Genomic DNA, 19,468 nt, shown 5'->3' on the forward strand with positions numbered 1-19,468 from the left:
AGGCTGTGCCTCCCAAGGCCCCACCTCCTTCCGGCTCTGGGCCCACCCACCCAGCTTCCTTCCGCTTCCGGTTGGCGGGGCGCTGGGCTTGGGGAGAGTTGTCGCTGCCGGTGGTCGCGATGGGAAAGTCCGATTTCCTTACCCCGAAGGCCATTGCCAACAGGATCAAGTCCAAGGGACTTCAGAAGCTGCGCTGGTACTGCCAGATGTGCCAGAAGCAGTGCCGGGACGAGGTAAGCGGGCCCGGGGGGGGGTCCGCGCTGGGCGACCAGCTGCCCGCCTCCCCGGGCGGCCTCACCTGCAGCGCTCGCGCGGGGGGAGCCGTGGGGAGCCGGGGGGCTCGGGCGCCTCATCCCTCCGCGCCCGAAGGAGCGACCTGGGAAAAGGTTCCGCAGCTCCCCGGGACGGGAAGCTGCTCCTCTCGCCGCGTCCTAGAACGGCGGCGCAGGAGGGGGCAGCGCCAGGCCTGGGGATAGCAGCAGTCCTGACTCGACGCGGCCCGGGAGGCTCGGGGTGACTAGGCTCCAGGCCTCCTGTCGGGGTCGGACGACGCCGCTGGCAGGTGTTTCTGCAGCGCGGGCAGCACTGCTGTGGATGGACCGTGGTCGCGGGCCAGGCTGTCAGGAGTCCCAGCTGCGCCGCTTCCCACCCGTGTAGTGCGGGGCAGGTCGCTTGCATTCCCCCTGCCTGTTGGCTTGTCTCGTTAAATGGGAATAAGAATTGCACCAAGCAGGGGAGGGCCCCTGGGTGGCTGGCTCAGCGGTTGAGCATCTGCCTTGGGCTCAGGGCGTGACCCCGGGGTCCTCTGCCTGTATGTCTCTGCCTCTCTCTCTGTCTCTGTGTCTCATGAATAAATACAAGCTTTTTTTTTTTTCTTTTAATTTTAAAGGGAGGATTGCACCTACCGGTAAGATTGGGAGTATTATTATTATTATTATTATTATTATTATTATTAGATTGGGAGTTTTAAATCCATGAATGATGTGGCGGTGGCTGGGGAAGGCGGGCTGTCTTTGGGCAGATCTTAGAAACTTTGGTATAGGGGTCCCATGAAGTCTATATTTTTTTCTCTCATTGTTGAGGCGGATGATAAAGCACCTTGAAGAACTGAGAGCAAGCTAGTGACAGGCTCATCATCTTCTCTGGACATTGAGTTGGATTGCGTAGGTGCAGGGGAATGTTGGATAATCAGAAGGATAACCCTCCTCCAGGGTTTCCGCCAGCAGGGGATGCTTCGGGATGGACTCACACTGAATAACACCGACACAGTCTTTTTTTTTCTTTTTTATCTCTCTCCACTTCTCTTTTTTAGTAGTCAAGGGGAAATTCTCACACAGAAAACGAGAGGCTAATACCGTGAACGTGCATGTATCTATGACCCATATTTAACATTCTTTTTTTTTTTTTAAGATTTTATTTATTTATTCAGGAGAGACACACTCAGGGAGGCAGAGACACAGGCAGAGGGAGAAGCAAGCTCCACGCAGGGAGCCCGATGTGGGACTCGATCCCAGGTCTCCAGGATCACATCCTGGGACGAAGGCAGGCACTAAACCGCTGGGCCACCCGGGCTGCCCCGTATTTAACATTCTAAGCAACTTGTCTGTCTGCTTTTTTCAAAAATATGTTAAAGTATATTGCAAACCTTGGGACATTTCATCACTACATACTTAAGTATGCATCTCTAAGATATTTGGGTCTCTCTCTCTCTCTCTTTTTTTTTTTAGGATTTTTATCTATTTATTTGAGAGAGAGAAAGCATGAGCGGGGGAGGGGAAAAGGCAGAGCGAGGAGCAGGATGATTGGGACTTCATTCCAGGATCCAGGACCTGATCCAAAGGCAGTTGCTTAACCAACTGAGCCACCCAGGGTCCCCGTCTAAAACACTCGTACCTTTTTCTAGGTAGCCACAATACCCATCAGCCTACATAACAAAATTAATAATTTCCTTCTGTCTTCTGAAACATACTTCATATTCACTTGTCCTCCCTCCCTTGTTCCCACAGATGCTTTTTATTTATTTATTTTTATTTTTAAAAGATTTTAACTATTCATGAGAGACACAGAGAGAGAGGCAGAGACACAGGCAGAGGGAGAAGCAGGCTCCCTGCAAGGAGCTCGATGCAGGACTCGATCTCGGGAATCCAGGATCAGGCCCCGAGCCAAAGGCAGACACCCAACTGCCAAGCCACCCAGGTGTCCTGCACAGATGCTTTTTAAAAGTTTTTTCAAACCACGATCAAATCAAAAGCTATGAATTGGATGGGTTATTAGGACTTTAAAAAATATTTTTTTAAGAGCAATTTTAGGTTCACAGCAATAAAGAGTGGAAGGTACAGAGCTTTCCCATAGATAGGCCCCACTACAGCTTCCCCCATCAACATCTTGCAAAAGAGCAGTACTTTTTTACAATCAATAAAGTTACATTGATACGTCATCATCACCAAAGTTTACAGTTTATGGTACCGTTCACTCTAGATGTTGGACATTCTATGTGTTTGGACAAATGTATAATGACATATACCCATGATTATAGTATCATACAGAATAGAGTTTCACTGCCTTAAAAATCTCTGCGCTCTGGATTATTAGGACTTTTAATCCTTTCTCAGTTCTAAACTGAATATAGACCCCACTTCCCTCACCCTTTCTCCTGACCCCTGAAACCCAATTATTTTTCTTTTCTTTTTTTAAATTAATTTTTTATATGAGTATAGTTGATACACATTGCACACACATTACATTAGTTACATTAGTTTCAGGTGTACAACATAATTTATATCTTAGACTATAATCCTGTTTATACCTTATGCTGTGTTCACAAATGTAGCTGTCACATATCACGTTATTTTATTAACAGTAGCGTTGACTATTTTCCCTATGCTGTACCTTTTATTTCCATGACATTTGTTCTGTCACTGGGCGCCTGTATCTCCCACTCCCCTTCACCTGTTTTGCCATCCTCTGATCCCCCTCCCCAGCAACCGTCAGCTCTCTGTGTTTATAGGTCCAATTGTGCTTTTGTTTTTGTTTATCCCTTAGTTTTTTAGATTCCACATATAGGTGAAATCATACAAAATTTGACTTATTTCACTTAGCATAATACAGCCTGGGTCCATCCATGTGGTCACAAATGGCAAGATCTCATTCTTTTTTTTACAGCTGAGTACTATTCCACTGTGTATGTCTTCTTTATCCATTTTCTTTGTCTGTTCATCTATCAGTGGATGCTTGATTGCTTTGTCATTCAGTTGTTTTTCTGACATTGACTTTAAGAGACTGGGCTGGTAACTGCCTTGGAGCATTGCCACTTTCTGGTATAAAACAATCAGGTTTTCTTATGGTTATCTTTCACCTTCTTTCTCTAATTTATAGTTTCTATAAACCAGAACTTAGATATGAAGGCTTGATTAAGTTCAGGTTAAATATTTTAGGGAAGACTACTTTATAGGTGATCCTGTGTATTTCGTATTATATCACAAAAGGAAGCCCATAATGTCTGATAGTGCTAAGATATTTAAATAAAGATGACAGCCTGTAAAGTAATGTTAGAAAGTAATATTTTCCCTTACTAGCAAGTAACTGGTAAGGAATTATCTAGGTTCCCATCAGCCTTTTACTTAGGTGTTTTAGTATCTGTGATTGAGTCCATTATTGCCATAAGAGTTGCAAAGTGGTTATTTTTCTATATTTTTCTAAATGTATTATTGGCTACCATTCTTTTATATTTTAAAAAAATTTTTTTTTAATTTTTATTTACTTATGATAGTCACAGAGAGAGAGAGAGGCAGAGACATAGGCAGAGGGAGAAGCAGGCTCCATTGTTTTATAAAAAGAGCTTTTTCTCATTAATTAGGACTGTTTGGTTATCCTTAAATGTTACCCTAAAATATAATTCCTATGGGAAAAGGAGATTAAAGGCTTAATTCTTTCTTTTAGTTGCCAACTTCAGAGTAAGATACTTGTGGTGGTTCTGTCCCGTTTGCCCTCAAATCTATTCATTGCCTTCCCTACCTGGGAGGGTGGCCTGCGGGAGGCGAAGTTGACCCTTCCAAGGTCTTCCCCGTCTCCCTAGCTCTCAGTATCCAAACATTGAGGGGGAGGAAGTCAGATCCAGAGTACTCCCTGCCACCCCCCACCAGCCCATCCACTCTCATGGGTTTCTTGAATTTAATAACATCATTTTGTTTTCATTTTATTGATTTATTTTTAACTTAGGGAATATAGTACTGGTTTTCATTCATGAGACTGATACTAAGTTTCCTTTTAAGATATCTTTAAGTAAAAGTAAGGCACAGGTGGTACAACAGATGAGGCAGGAATAGTGTGGGTAGACTGTGGGTGATCAAAGCTTAGGAAACTAAGCAAGATGGAACGTTGACATCAGGCCAGAGACATGGGATTGAGCAGAGGGACACTAGAAGAGTTCTTAAGGAGGCTGAGTGGACTTAGTGATGATGGAAGGTAGACATAGAGGAGGATTCCAGGATGCCTGACTCTGGGGTCCTGGCTCGGGTGACGGGTGTGTGATTGTGCTGTTCACTGAGATGGGGAATATGGGAGGACGGACACATTTTCATTTCTATTTCTAGTGAAGAATCAGGTGTAAATGTTGAATAGATACAAAGCCAAAACTTAGAATTTTTTTTATTAACCATCAGAAGAAGATGAAATTTAGTATATTTAACATGAGGTTTCTGTAGTATGCCACAATATCTTTTGGATAATGAATTGAAGTAGAGAAAAGTGAGTGAAATTAGTCCCCTTAATAGAAATTCACTACTGACCCATTTTACTTCATTACATCCTCTAAGTGCTTACACAGCACTACATGAAGTAGGTGTCCAATAGAATTTGTTAAAGTGATTTAAAAAACAGTCACTCCTTTGTTACTGTGCCCAGTCATGTTTCTTATTAATGTGTGTTTTCCAAAGCACTGTTTTTCTGCCTTTTTAATCTCCTGGATTATTCTTTAATTAACAGTGTTGCATAACTCAACCTTGTAAAAAACTTGTTTAAAAAAAGATAGTGTGTTTAGAGCTAGTTATTTTTCTCTTTTTTTCCCTTTTCTTTATCGTTTGTTTTTTCAATTTATCATCAAAGAGCAGCTTTTTAGGGTTGATTAAATACTTTTCTTTAGGGCCTATTATGATGACCTAGATGACCTAAATCAGAATGTAACTATACCTTTCCATTTTTGTAGAATGGCTTCAAATGTCACTGTATGTCTGAATCTCATCAGAGACAACTCTTGCTGGCTTCTGAAAATCCTCAGCAGTTTATGGATTATTTTTCAGAGTAAGTAGCTTGAGGACATCCTTTCTCATAAGCTTTATTCAGTTGGACTCTTAGTAGATGCTTAGTATTTTCTATATTGGGAGCTCTGTTCATTCTTTACACATTAACACAATAGCTGTATTATTTTGTGCTCAGGTTTTGTTTTCCTTTGACAATTTATTATAGCGTAAAATTGTTGCAGAAGTGGATCTTACAATTTAGTCTTGCACTTCCAACATAAACTGTCTTCATTCCAACTCAGTTGTGGCTAAGAGCAAAGCCCTGGAGTCAGACTGTCTGCTTTGAACCCTGCAAATCCAGGCTTCTCTACTCATGAGCTGTGTGACTTTGGCTGAAACACATTTGTCTGTGCTTTTGTCTTCTCATCTGTAAAATGGACCTAAAGACAGCACCCTCTTCCAAGTGTTCTCTTTATTTTATAAAGTTTATATAAGGATTAATAAATTAATACTTTTTTAAAGTTTTATTTTGTTTTAAGATTTTTTTTTATTTATTCATGAGAGACACAGAGAGAGAGGCAGAGACACAGGCGGAGGGAGAAGCAGGCTCCTCACCAGGGAGCCCATTGTGGGACTTGATCCCAGAACTCTGGGATCACACCCTGAGCCAAAGGCAGACACTCAACCACTGAGCCACCCAGGTGTCCCAGTGAATTAATATTTTTAAAGTGTTTACAAGAGTACTCAGTACCCGATGAATAGCTGTAAATTATTACTATTAATGTTTAGTTTTGTTTCTACCTGTTTCTTTCCAAAGTTCTAGACCTTTTGTACTTAGGATCCCTTTACACCCTTAAAAATTATTGAAGAGCCCTGAAGAGCTTTTGTTTATGTTTGATATTGATACTTGATTTTAATATATTGGTATTTGTAAAATAGGGATTAAAAATGAAAAAATTAATGTATTAATTCATTTAAAATAACAGTATTAAACTTATCACATGTTAAAATAATTTTTTAATTTAAAAATGTATTTTTTAAAACAAAACAAAAATAAGAGTGACATTGTTTACATTTTTGCGAATCTCTTTAGTGTCTTAATGCTTTCTTTTTTTTTTTTTTTTTTAAGGTTTATTTATTTATTCATGAGAGAGAGACAGAGAGAGAGAGAGAGAGAGGCAGAGACACAGGAAGAGGGAGAAGCAGGCTCCATGCCGGGAGCCCGACCTGGGACTCAATCCCGGGACTCCAGGATCGTGCCCTGGGCCAAAGGCAGGCGCTAAACTGCTGAACCACCCAGGGATCCCCTCTCTTTAGGGTCTTAATAGATGACAGTTGGTTTCCACACCTGCTTCTGCATTCAATCTGTTTCTAAAGGAAACCCATCCTGTTCATAGATGTAGAGTTGTAATAGGGGCAGTATATTTTTTTAAAGATTTATTTATTTATTTATTAATGAGAGAACAGGGAGAGAGAGGCAGAGACAAAAGCAGGGGGAGAAGCAGGCTCCATGCAGGGAGCCCGACTTGGGACTCCATCCCAGGTCTCTAGGATCACGCCCTAGGCTGAAGGCAGGCACTTTAACTACTGAGCCACCCAGGCGTCTAAGGATAATATTTTAATAGCCTTTTTCAGTTAATTTTGGATATTCTTCTTTGATACTGCATCAAAACAATAGCATGGTAGTTTCTTAAACTTTTTTTTAACTTATTTTTTTATTATTTTAGAGAGAGAGCATGCACACTCATGCACAAACTGGAGGAGGGGCAGAGGAGGAGAGAGAATCCACAAGCAGACTGTCCGCTGAGGGTGGAGCCCAATGCAGGGTTCAGTCCCAGGACCCTGAGGTCATGACCTGAGCTGAAATCAGGAGTCAGTGGCTCAACTGACTGAAGCCCCCAGGCCACGCTGGCATGGTAGTTTCTTAAAGATTTGTTGTGGTGTGGAATCTGAAACCATATCAGTGAACTTTTTAAACTCTATTACCTTATAATCTCTTGATCTTTTACTTTTTTTTTTTTTTAATTTTATTTATTTATTTATGAAAGACACAAAGAGAGAAGCAGAGACATAGGCAGATCCCAGGGCTCTGGGATCATGACCTGAGCCAAAGGCAGACGCTAAACCACTAAGCCACCCAGATGTCCCTCGATCTTTCACTTTAAGCAGATCTTGTACCCATGCATGATTTTATAGCATCATGTATTGGTCATTTGGAAGGTATTCATTTACTGAGTATCCCAAATGGTGACACGTTTTGTTACACAATAGCATAAAATCATATTTATTAACGTTAGCACTTGTTATCAGAAATGTCTTTAAGTTTTGGGAAATACATCGAACTCACAGTGGCTGATGCTAGTTTACCAGATTCAAATTTTTGCTTGCAGCTCAAATTTTATCATTGGCAACAAAATACTGTCAGTTGTTCTCCTTGACATGACACACTTTGTTTAGTTTTGAAAAAATGTCTACTAAATATCTAATCCGGAATAATCATGGTTGATTTGTCAGTCATTCTTTCAAATAAAAATGGTGCTCTTTGGAAAAAGGTAGTTTAGCACATAGCTCAAACATTCACACAAGTACTTTGTCTAAGACAACCCCTGTGCAGCAACAGAAATGATTTATTCCTAATCCCATTTCATCACATGGGACGTTAGAAAGATAAAGCCCCAAAGATTGAGACTGAATCCCATTAATGATAGTGCTTCATCAGGGATGTTCTCAATGAAATGGGCATTGACTTTCACTGTGAGTACATGAAGCATACCTGGGCTGCTAGTACAGTTTGGTCTCACCACTGACCGCTTTGACTTGGCTAAGATGCCAGCAGGTTCACCCTGCGTTGCTTTTGTGCCATCAAGGCAAGTAGCATAGAGAAAAGACAAAAGTTCTTTGTGAACCACCTAAAACCATCTGGAATACCACTGGGCTGTATGTGCCACACTTGGGGAAATGTCATTCTGGCAAGAGCCATCCACACTGGAGCCTTCCTCTCTACCCCGCCATTCACTGCATCCACAGTAGCTGCCCTCCGCCTCCAACAGCCTCCTGAAGGGTCGCTTGTGCCTGTTTCCATCTTCCTGGGTATCTGTTTTCACTGTCCATGAACACCTCTCTGTTTACCATTCTTTCCTGGCTTTCCTCCTCACCCTCCTCCTCCCTCTGCTTACTTTTTTCCTTAACCCCTCTACCTGTCCCCACAGCAGCTCAAATGCAGGAATTTTCTTCAGGGTGCCTGCTTGGCTTCTTTTCATCCATAGCACGCAGGCTCCAGGAGTTCCATTCTTCCAGCTGCTAACCTTCATGTGGGATGACTCCTGAATCTTAATTTTCATTCCTAACATCTGTCTTAAGTTGTAGATTTTTTTTTTTTTCTGCACAATTCTGTATTTCTGAAGGTTGTCTCTCTCAAAGCCAACATTTTAAAACTAAAGGCAGTATCCTGCCCCCCACACCTGCCTGTTATCCTGGGCTGTCTGATAACTGCTGCCCGGGAAGCCCCTGTTTTGATTCTCCTCCACAGTGTCCTTTCAACATGTATCTTTTCCATTCTCACAGCTCTAGCAATAGTTCCCATCATCGCTCACCTAAAGTAATTCCGTGACTTCCTCACTGGTCTCCCAGCTGTAGCTACTCCTCCTGCACATGTTTTTTGCCCGTGGATCACAAACCATACAGGCATCATGAGCACCTGGAGGGCTTGTGACAACAGTGGCAGGTCCTGATTCAGAAGATCCGAGCTGGGGCTAGAGACTTGGCATTTCTACCTGGTTCCCAGGCAATGTCAATGCTGCTCTTCTGGGGGCCACACTTGGAGAATTCTTGTTTTGTACTTTCCACGGGATTATCTTTTTAAATCACAGATTTTCACGGACTAATTCCTAAATAAATGATCTGGTGCTTTTCCACTGCATGCATAAGACCCACCCTCTTCAAGGTGCTTCTAAGATAAGCCCTACCAGTTTCTCCAGCTATGTGTTCCACCCCCACCCCGTTATTCTCTTCTGTCCCACTGTATCCCTCCTAGCTGTCTACTCTCAACATTAGCTTGATTAGATGATCATTTCCCAGACGTGATATTTTCATGTCCCTCTGCCGGCTGGGAATGGCCTTCTCTTCACTCTGAAGTTCTGTTTAATATTTCACTGCCCAAATTGGGGATCACCTCTGGGCATCTCCCTCAACTCCCATGATACTTTCTCATGTTTCTTTTGCAGTTTGATTTCTGTTATGATGGGTTCTGCTGGATTGTAACCTAGGTCAAGATTTATGTCTCATTCACCCATGTTTACCTAGCACTTAACACAGTACTCAGCGCAGAGGGACAGTAAATGCCAATTTCACATGTAATAAGGGGAGTTTGCTACCATCAAAAGAATGGTGTTATTATGCCACATTCAGTAGCATTGAGACTTGATGAAGGAGCCTCTGCAAAGATGTGTAGTCGCTTTGGTTACAGCTACTCTGCTAAGGCCAAAGGTTTCAACAGCAGATTGACTTTTCACTGTAATTCTTGAAAGCTATAATCTTTTGGGAGTTCCTTCCTTTTTCAGTTTTTAAAGTTTTGTAACAGATACATAGATGTTTCATCTGTCCTTTGGGCATTCACACTGTATGATGGCTTACATTTCAGCAAGATGATGCTTTATATTTGTAGAATTACTGTAACGCACTCTTTCCTTTCCTTATTAGGGAATTCCGAAATGACTTTCTAGAACTTCTCAGAAGACGCTTTGGTAAGCATCCAGGTATTGTGCATATAATAACGTCATGCTCTTATAACCTGCACAGGACTGATGATGTCATATTTTGTTCTTAGGAACTAAAAGAGTCCACAACAACATCGTCTATAATGAATATATCAGCCACCGGGAGCATATCCATATGAATGCCACTCAGTGGGAGACTCTGACTGATTTTACCAAGTGGCTGGGCAGAGAAGGTAAGAATAAGACCAGGATTTGAGTAGTTGTTACATGGCTCCAGTGCGGGGAGAAAGAATTGTCATGGTTTCTGAGTAAATTTATGGAAATGAGGGCGAGTAGGGCAATTGAAAATAGGTGGAAACACATATAATCTTCTAGGATTGATTTTGTGTGTTACACATGATTATGAGTGGAATGGTTCTTTTGATTGGGCAGAGATGTATCACTGAAATTTCTTCTCATTTGGATTAAAATTTATTGTCAGTCCTTTCCTTCTCTTATCCCCATACTCATTTTACTTTCAGAAACTTTTGTTACAGGAGCTTTTTATTTTATTTTTTTTTAAGATTGATTTATTTATTTTAGAGAGAGAGAGAAAAAGAGAGCCTGAGAGAGAGAGAGCCCGAGCAGTAGGAGTCGAGAGAGAATCTCAAGCAGACTCCACACTGAGTGCAGAGCCTGATGTGGGGCTTGATCTCATGACCCTGAGATCATGACCTGAGCTGATCAAGAAACCAAGAGTTGGACACTTAACCAACTCGGCCACCCAGATGCCCCAAGGAGCCTTTTAAAAATTTTTTGCAGCTTTTTCCATTTCTGACCTTCATGGACTGAAGCTCAGGAGAAGAGAGGAGAAGGAAATTTTGTCAGTGTATTTCTTATTCAGTATGTTACTTTATTTCATTTTTTAAAAAACTTATTTTTTTAACATTTTATCTATCTATTCATGACAGAGAGAGAGAGAGATACAGGCAGAGGGAGAAGCAGGCTCCGCACAGGGAGCCTGACACAGGACTCGATCCCAGGTCTCCAGGATCACACCCTGGGCCAAAGGCAATGCTAAACCACGGGCCACCGGGGCTGCCCAACTTTATTTCATTTTATGGGGAAAATTTCTACTTAGTTAAGTTAGTAGAATATCATGTACTCCTTGGATGTTAAATAGTTAGTTACTAAGCAAGATAATACTTCTTCCATGTGTTTCTCTTGCTTAAATAGTTGACTTAACCTAGCTAGTTAAAAACAATACAATTTTTTTCTGTTTAAGGACATAAAATATTTTACTTAAAACCTAAATTTCATCAACCATGAATATGGAAAATTTGTGTGCTGCATGAATGTGTGTTTTTGAATGTGTTTGGATGTATTTGAATGAATAAGCATATGATGCAGAGATAGAACACATTTGTATTTACTTTTAGTTTTGATTGTATACAAATTTGTCTTTTTTTTTTTTTTTAAGGCTTGTGCAAGGTGGATGAGACTCCAAAAGGCTGGTATATTCAGTATATAGACAGAGACCCAGAAACTATCCGCCGGCAGCTGGAACTAGAGAAAAAAAAGAAGCAGGACCTTGATGATGAGGAAAAAACAGCCAAATTTATTGAAGAACAAGTGAGAAGAGGACTGGAAGGGAAAGAACAGGTGGGTGACAATATCATTCCAGGAAGCAACAGAGAAAGGTCTCAAGAAGCAAAATTTTTAAGTGTTGAATTGGGTCTTGTAGGTCTTATTCCTTAATTAAGAGAAGAAAAAACTGTGGCCAAGTATAAAAGCCCAGGTTTTGGAGTTGAGACAAACCTGGGTTTGTGTGCTAACTGATTGACTCACGATCTTGAAGAGTTATATACTCTCCTAAACCTCAGTTTCTGTATCTCTGAGGCAGAAGCGATAGCTAATGGGGAAGACATAGCAGATCATACTGCGTGGTTGTAATGAATGTAGTGCTGGAATTAAAAACAGTGTGAGAGCCTAGAGGGCCAGCATTTGCCCCAGCCTGGGGAGGATATAGACTGCCTGAAGGTAGATACAACCTCTGGGCTCAAAGAATGAACCCACAAAACCCAGCAAATGGGGGAAGAGAACATGATTCAGGTGGTTCAGGTGTTAGCATAACTAGAGTAAGGCATTTATTTTAACAAATATTTATTGGGTTCCCCTTATGTACCAGGCCTTTTTCTAGACACTGGGGATAAGTCAGTAAACAAAAGGTAAAATCCCCCCAACTCGTGGTATTTATGTATCAAAAATTATTTGTGTACAGGAAAACATAACTTAGTATATATGTAAAATTACTAGCCATTGCGTATTTTTTAAAACCTTATTGTGGTATAAGATACATGTGATAAAGTATATGATGTGCATTAGTCTTAGGGTGACAGCTCAGTGAAATTTTACATATGTACATGCATATGTAAATGAATGGATGGATAATAGATGGACCAAGACCCTATGTAGTGACCACACAGATCAAGATATAGAATGTTTCTAGGGTCATAGTCATTCCTAATTAAATTCCTCATTTCCAAGAAGGAACCAATGTTCTAATGTACCACTGTTGATTATCTATTAGTGTGTTCTTGAACTTTGTAGAAATGTGATCCTATATTATACTCTCTATCTGGCTGCTTTAACTCAAACAGAACGTTCTTCATGTTCACTGCACCTATCTTCTTTCCTATCAGTGTTTAAGTCTTGTTTTAAATTGATATCTCCTGTTCCATTGTAGAAACATGAGACAGTTTATCCATTCTCCTGTCGAGAAACATGTGGCTTGTTTTCAGTTTTTGGCTATTGTGAATACAGCTATTCTGATCATTAATGTACTAGTCTTATAGATGCTGTTTAGTACAGAGTGACGCAAGAGGTAGCAGGCAAGAGGAAAGTAAAGACCCATTTATTTAAGTTTTTTAAAAGATTTATTTATTTATTCATTCATTCATTCATTCATTCATGAGAGACACAGAGAGAGAGGGAGAGGCATAGGCAGAAGGAGGAGCAGACTCCCTTTGGGATCACCAATGCAGGACTCGATCCTTGGAACCCAGGCTCACAACCTGAACTGAAGGCAGACACTCAACCACTGAACCACCCAGGTGCCCCTAAGATCCATTTATGAGTCAACTTATATACCATGTCAATTGACCTCCTTGATAAGTGGGTGGGTGCACATGTGTATCATGGTACTACTGTCATATGTGTGCATTCACACAGTCTTTTGGGAGTTTTCTGTATTAAAATGAAAACAATGGTTAAACTGCTGTAATTGTCAAATTTCAACTCCTGCCAAAGATTAAAAGCTTTTTATTCTTGAAATTTTCTCACCTTTTTAAAATATAAACCTCTATTTTCTGTAGAGGGAAAATGATAATTTCCTATTATGGAAGTAAAGAAGGATCACATCTGGTACAGAGGAAAGTGGTTTACGTTTTGGAATATTTTTGTTTTGTAACATTTTAGCTTAATTCCATTAAAGTCTTCAAGTTAATTCGTACTTTTCAGGTGTGAATAGCATCTTCCCCTAAAAGGCAGGGGAAGTCCTGCTTATTAGTACTTCCTCATTTCACTCTTAGATGTTATCAGTTTTTAAAAAGTAATCTCATGTCTTTCGCCTTCCTTTGTGGGATCTTAATGGAGAAAAGAACAGCTCAGTTGTTTCTCAAGAACATTTTTATTAGTAGAAACAATAATTAACATTTATCAAACACTATCACAAGCGTTATGCTAAATGCTTCTTTATATCCTCCTGTTTTACCCTTATGACTCCTCTAAATATGCATATTATTCCTATTTTAAAGACAGAATAATTGAGGCCCAGGGAGAGCAGGAGATTGACAGGCGACAAAGGTAATGGTGTGCAGAGGTGACTGGGTTTTACATTCGGGTCTGAGTTAGTCTTAGGCTCTTGATCTTACACTAAACTATCCCCCCCACTCTGGAAAGGTTTTGCTTTTTAAAGTAATCCTCTAGCTAAAATTCTTAAGGTTTATTGTTTTATGTTGTATCCTGTTTAAATTGTAGTAGATATAAAAATGTAGATAAACTTCTGCAGTGTAGTACAGAGAAGCTACTTTTTTCCCCTTTAGAATAATTCTCAGTTGAAGAATACTTATGACACATATAACTTTTTTAACTAGGATCTTAATCATTTTAGAACTGCATGTTGGAGCTGTCTTACAATATGGGTAGCAAGTCACAATTTGGGATTATTGAATATTGTAAATGCACTGTGAACCAAACCTTCATACTCTCTCTTTTTTTTTTTTTTCTTTTTTAAGGAGGCTCCTGTTTTTACAGAGTTAAGCAGAGAAAATGATGAAGAAAAAGGTAGCTTTACTTTTTTCTTCTTTTAATATGGATGATTTTGTATTAGCGCTACCAAAAATTAGCAACATGTTTGCGGACAAGACATGATCTGTCTGGATTGCATTGTTTTTACACACTTTATGAAAAGGTAATAATGAATCAGATAGGATGCCTTCAACTACAAGTGAAAAAAACAAAAACACAACTAAAATCAGCCTAAATAGTATGTAAATACTTTGCTGTAACAAGAGCCCCAGAGGTTGGGCGGCTCTGGATGCCATGGTATCCTGTCAACAGCTGAATGTGACGTGGCTGCGGGCACTTTTGGCCATCGTATGCACACCCAACATTGTCCAGAGGATGACAGGGGCAACTTTTCTGGAGTCCCCGGTAAGCAAGGAAACTTTTCCTATAAGACACTCCTCTGGCCTGCAGACTTCCTTTTGAATGTCACTGACCAGTCTGTATTAACCTCCAGCTTACGAGCAGTCACTGGGAAAGGAAGTGAGATGATTTTGGTTGGTTTAGAGCAAAAGAACCTTACTGATTACCTCTAGAAGACTCCCATCTCTTAATCCCATCACTTTGGCGATTAGGTTTTCAACATACGAATTTGAGGGGGATACGAACATTCATACCCTAGCATCCTCCAAGCCATATGTGACAGGTATGAACACCTAAACAAAATTGCAGTCCTGTCCCCTAGTAAGGGGAGAGGGGGCTGTGAGCCGGAAGTGGCCATGGCTGTCCCCTACAGGTCAATCATGTGTAGATCTTCCCAGCTCTATGAGCATCCGCCCAGTATTCTTATCTGCAGAAATTTATCATCTCAGGATGGGAGCATTCCAGCTCTCGTTTATTCAAAATGTCCATGAACTTCTATGTGGAGATATTGTGGTATCTTATCTGTTAAGTTTTATAATTTTTCTGAAAAAAAAAATACACTTGTGTGTGTATATATATATGTATGTATCTATATGTATATAAAATATACATGCAAAAATGTATCATTTCTTTTTCTTCCAGTTACATTTAATTTGAATAAAGGAGCATGTAGTTCAGCAGCAGCAGCATCCAAATCAAGGTGAGCTACATGGACAGACATCTTAGAACCTGAGAATTGTTGTGAAATGTTGATGACGACATTTTAAAAGCTGTGGTATGGTAAACAGTTTTTTTCTTCTGGTTGCAATTTTCTTCTTTGTTTCGTTTTTGTTTGATGGCTATTTTGTTTGTCAGCGACTGTTTTTGTTTTTTTTTTCCTTACTTACCCACAATGGTATGATTCTTCTGAGGCCAGGCACATTTTGATTAAATGTTCCATGTGACAAGGTTTTACTTCTCTGTGAGCCCTTCTCCACAGATTGGTTCTCTCCATGCTACTGCAGTGCTATTGATTTTTCTCTCACAGCCCACTTACCAAGTTTTTAATATGAGCAGGTGCATACAGTTTTTGTTCTGCCTACCATATTGAGATTTTGTGAGAACGGAGACTAGGTCAGTGACCCAACTTCTTAGTCCTGATACAGTGTAAGCACACCAGTGGGCACTCAGTCATGGCTTCCCTGCTGCATGGTGTAGTAGCAGAACAGGGCTTGACAAAGTTTTTCTGGAAAAGGCCGCATAGTACATATTTCAGATGTTGTTGGCTATGTGTCTTGGTTGCAACCACTTGATTGAGGTCAGAATGAGAAAGCAGCCATAGACAATATGTAAACAAATGAATGTGCTCTGTTCCAATAAAATCTCACGTATAAATACAGGCAGGAGGCCGCATTTGGCCCTTGGGTTGGAGTTTGCCAAACCCTGGAATAGCACATAGTCAGATGCTTCTATTCACTTTTCATGTTCTCTTCTCTTGCACTTCTTTTTTTTTTTTTTTTTTTAATTTTTTTTTTTTATTTATTTATGATAGTCACAGAGAGATAGAGAGAGAGGCAGAGACACAGGCAGAGGGAGAAGCAGGCTCCATGCACCGGGAGCCCGACGTGGGATTCGATCCCGGGTCTCTCCAGGATCGCGCCCTGGGCCAAAGGCAGGCGCCAAACCGCTGCGCCACCCAGGGATCCCTCTTGCACTTCTTATATAGTCTTTCACTAAGTATTTATTCACTGTTTGTGATGTGCATTGTGTCCAGTTTGGTTATAAATATTAAAAAAAAAAAAAGATATTCAGGAAGGTACCATTCTACTGGTACTTCCCAGCACCTACCAGAATTTAGGTTTGAGTTGGCCAATAATTGTTATTTTTCTTAGTATTTTATGTGTTTGTTAAAGACCTCAGTTTTCTTGGTTAATTTATAGGCTAGTGTTTCTTTGCACAACTGAATAAGTAAGTAGCCAGGAGAAGTGAAGGAAGTAGACAGAGTAGCCATGTATCACTGCTTTGGAATGGCTTGTCAGAGGTCTTCACTTTGATCTAAATGTTTCAGAATTGACACCTGCATTAGATGTCATGAAGGAAATGGTTAATTGGATTCCACATTTGGTATATTTGAAGAAAAAATTCTTTTTCAAAATCTTGGTGTGACATGGTCTGGAAGACAAATTCAAATATATCAAACCATATGTGCCTCTTAGATCCGTACATGTTTCTCACCATTCTCCTTTATTATTGTTATTCTGAAGTGTCTATCAATGTTAAAATTTATCCCGGTGGCCCCCAAACTCGTCTCCCTTGTATTAGTTTTCTATGGTTGCTGTAACAAATTACCATAAACCAAGTGTCTTTTTTTTTTTTTTTTTTTAAGATTTTATTTTATTTATTTGAGAGAGAGAGAGCAGAGTGAGAGAGAGCATGAGCAGGGTGAGAGAGAGCATGAGCAGGGAGAGTGGCAGAGGGGGAGGGAGAGGAAGACTCTCTGCTGAGCAGGGAGCCCAATATAGGGCTCGATCTCAGGACCCTGAGATCATGACCTGAGCTGAAGGCTAAATACTTAACCAACTGAGCCGCCCAGGCGCCCCAAACCAAGTATCTTGAAACAACAGAAATTTATTCTGTCTCTGGAGGCCAGAAGTCTGAAGTCAGTATCCCTGAGCTGACATCAAGCCATCTGCAGGGCTGCAGGTCCTCTACGGGCTCTGGGAGGATTCCATTCTTTGCCTCTTCCAAGCTCCTGGTGGGGCTGCTGGCATTCCTTAGCTTGTGGCTACAAACTTCAGTTTTCAAAAGCAGTGTCTTCAGATTTCTCTTTGCTTCATCTTCACATCACCTTCTCTGTGCATCAAATCTGCCTGTTTCCCTCTTAAAAGGATGTCTGTGGTTGCATATAGATCATCTCATCTCAGAATCTATAACTTGATCTCATTTGCAAAGACCCTTTTCCAAATAAGGTAACTTTTATGAACTGCGAGGATGAGGACCTGTTATCTCTGGAGTCTGCTAGTTAGTCTATCTCCCTAAGCCAGCTCTGATGTTATTAGTAAAAATAGTTTTATTTGACCGACCAAGTTCTGTGACTTCAGTCTCAATATAACAACAGATAAGTAGTGTCACAGATAATACAGTGGAAAGACTCGTCTAAATTTTCTTTTTCTAAGATTATGGCCCATTTTTATACAGGCTCTATTTTCCTGTTGATTTATATAGCTCTTGTATATCTAAAACTCAGAATGAACGAAACGATCTAGATACCAAAAATGGATACTTTATATTGAGGCACAAGGACAAGGCCTGCTTCTCCAGTTTTTGGACAAAGGTTACCCAGTTTCCATTTCTGTTTTGGGCCTTCTCTTCTTTAATTGCAATAGGATCCACTCCAGTTATTGCAAGCAGAACTCTAGAGCTGTTCTAGAAGCAAATGTTCCATTTCCAGTCTGTTACTGTTCATTTCTTGTCTTGATTTTAGCCCCATCTTGCCCCTGTCTCAGTTAGTCACTCTTCAATAGAATCTTTGGGGAGGAGGGATGTTATTGTTAGAGCAGCTAGTGTAGGATTAAATATAACACACAGCTGGGGTACTGGGTGGCTCAGTCGGTTAACTGTCCAACTCTTAAATTCAGCTCAGGTCATGACCTTGGGGTCATAAGATTGAACCCCACATCAGCTTCCCCACTCAGGGATTCTGCTCGAGATTCTCTCCCTCTTCCTCTGCTTCTCCTTGCTGTGCGCCCATACGCGTAGAAGTGCTCTCTCTCTAAAAAAGAAAAAAAAATAATACTAAAATACAGCTGAAAAAAATTGACTGTTTTGCATTTTACTTTTATGTTCATTATTGAGATTGATATTTAATTTTCTGCTCTTAAAATGATTTGTATGTTTGGTTTTTTTGTTTGTTTGTTTTACTCTATCTTTAGGATAGACTATCACTTCTTTTGAAAGCTTGGTAAAATACTGAGCTGATATCTTTTGCAGGTGAGGGTGTACTTTTTACTACTGATTCAGTTTCATTATGGTCATTAGTTTATCCAGCCTTACAATATAATTTTGATTATACAAATTTCAATAATTTATGTAATTTTGATTTTTCTAGAATGTCCTTTTTATCTAGGCTCTCAAATTTGATGTTTTACTAATCTTTTAGAATACCAACTTTTTGTTTTCTTGATATATCACTTCTTTGGTTCTGTCCTTCATAATTTCTTCTGTCAACATTTCTTCTATTCTTCCTTATTCATTTTAACTCTAATACAGTCTTGATACTGTGAGTAGAAGGATCTTTCTAAGTGTCAAGGCCTACCATGTCTGTCTTTCACCTGTAAGGGGTAACTTGTCATTTTTGTTCATGCTGCTGTGTGACCATTGTGATCTGGTGCCTCTCCCGCCACTTGCGCTCCAGCTATGCTAAATTATTTATGCTGTCCAAAGTGAGCTGTGGTGGCTCACCCTTCCTTGTCTTTACGTCTCCTGTCCTCCCCTGTCCTGTTCTGTCGTGAGATCCTGACGGCTGTCTGTTCATATTTTTATCCCCTTGTCATACTGTGGACATTTGAGAATGCCAAATAAATTTTCTCTACAGGAAACGTTTTTTATTCAGTTTAGTTTTTTTGTGTGCTGAAATTTATGTAACATAAAGTTTACCATTTCCACCATTCTTAAGTGGACAAGTCAGTGGTGATAAGTAGCTTCCCATTGCTGTGCAGCTGTCACCATATCCATCTACAGGCTTGCTCATTAGCCCATCGTACAGCTCTGACCCCATTAAACACTTAATTCCCCATTTCCTGGTAGTCCCCAGCTCCCAGGAGCCCCTCTTCTAGTTTCTATCTCTCTAAA

General features: G+C 40.4%; 1 protein-coding gene across 1 annotated transcript in view; it reads left to right on the forward strand.

The window, feature by feature from the left end:
* The first annotated feature begins 64 nt into the window (after window positions 1-64).
* Window positions 65-19,468, forward strand: part of KIN (Kin17 DNA and RNA binding protein) — a 43,274-nt gene continuing 23,870 nt past the window's right edge. The window contains exons 1-7 of the mRNA XM_041767883.1: window positions 65-233; window positions 5,204-5,298; window positions 9,936-9,979; window positions 10,063-10,185; window positions 11,412-11,593; window positions 14,227-14,275; window positions 15,281-15,338. Coding sequence (XP_041623817.1) covers window positions 120-233; window positions 5,204-5,298; window positions 9,936-9,979; window positions 10,063-10,185; window positions 11,412-11,593; window positions 14,227-14,275; window positions 15,281-15,338 — 665 coding nt within the window. The 5' untranslated portion in view covers window positions 65-119. The remainder of the gene's footprint in view (window positions 234-5,203; window positions 5,299-9,935; window positions 9,980-10,062; window positions 10,186-11,411; window positions 11,594-14,226; window positions 14,276-15,280; window positions 15,339-19,468) is intronic.

This window comes from Vulpes lagopus, chromosome 8, assembly GCF_018345385.1.
Source record: "Vulpes lagopus strain Blue_001 chromosome 8, ASM1834538v1, whole genome shotgun sequence".
Taxonomy (NCBI): Eukaryota; Metazoa; Chordata; class Mammalia; order Carnivora; family Canidae; genus Vulpes; species Vulpes lagopus.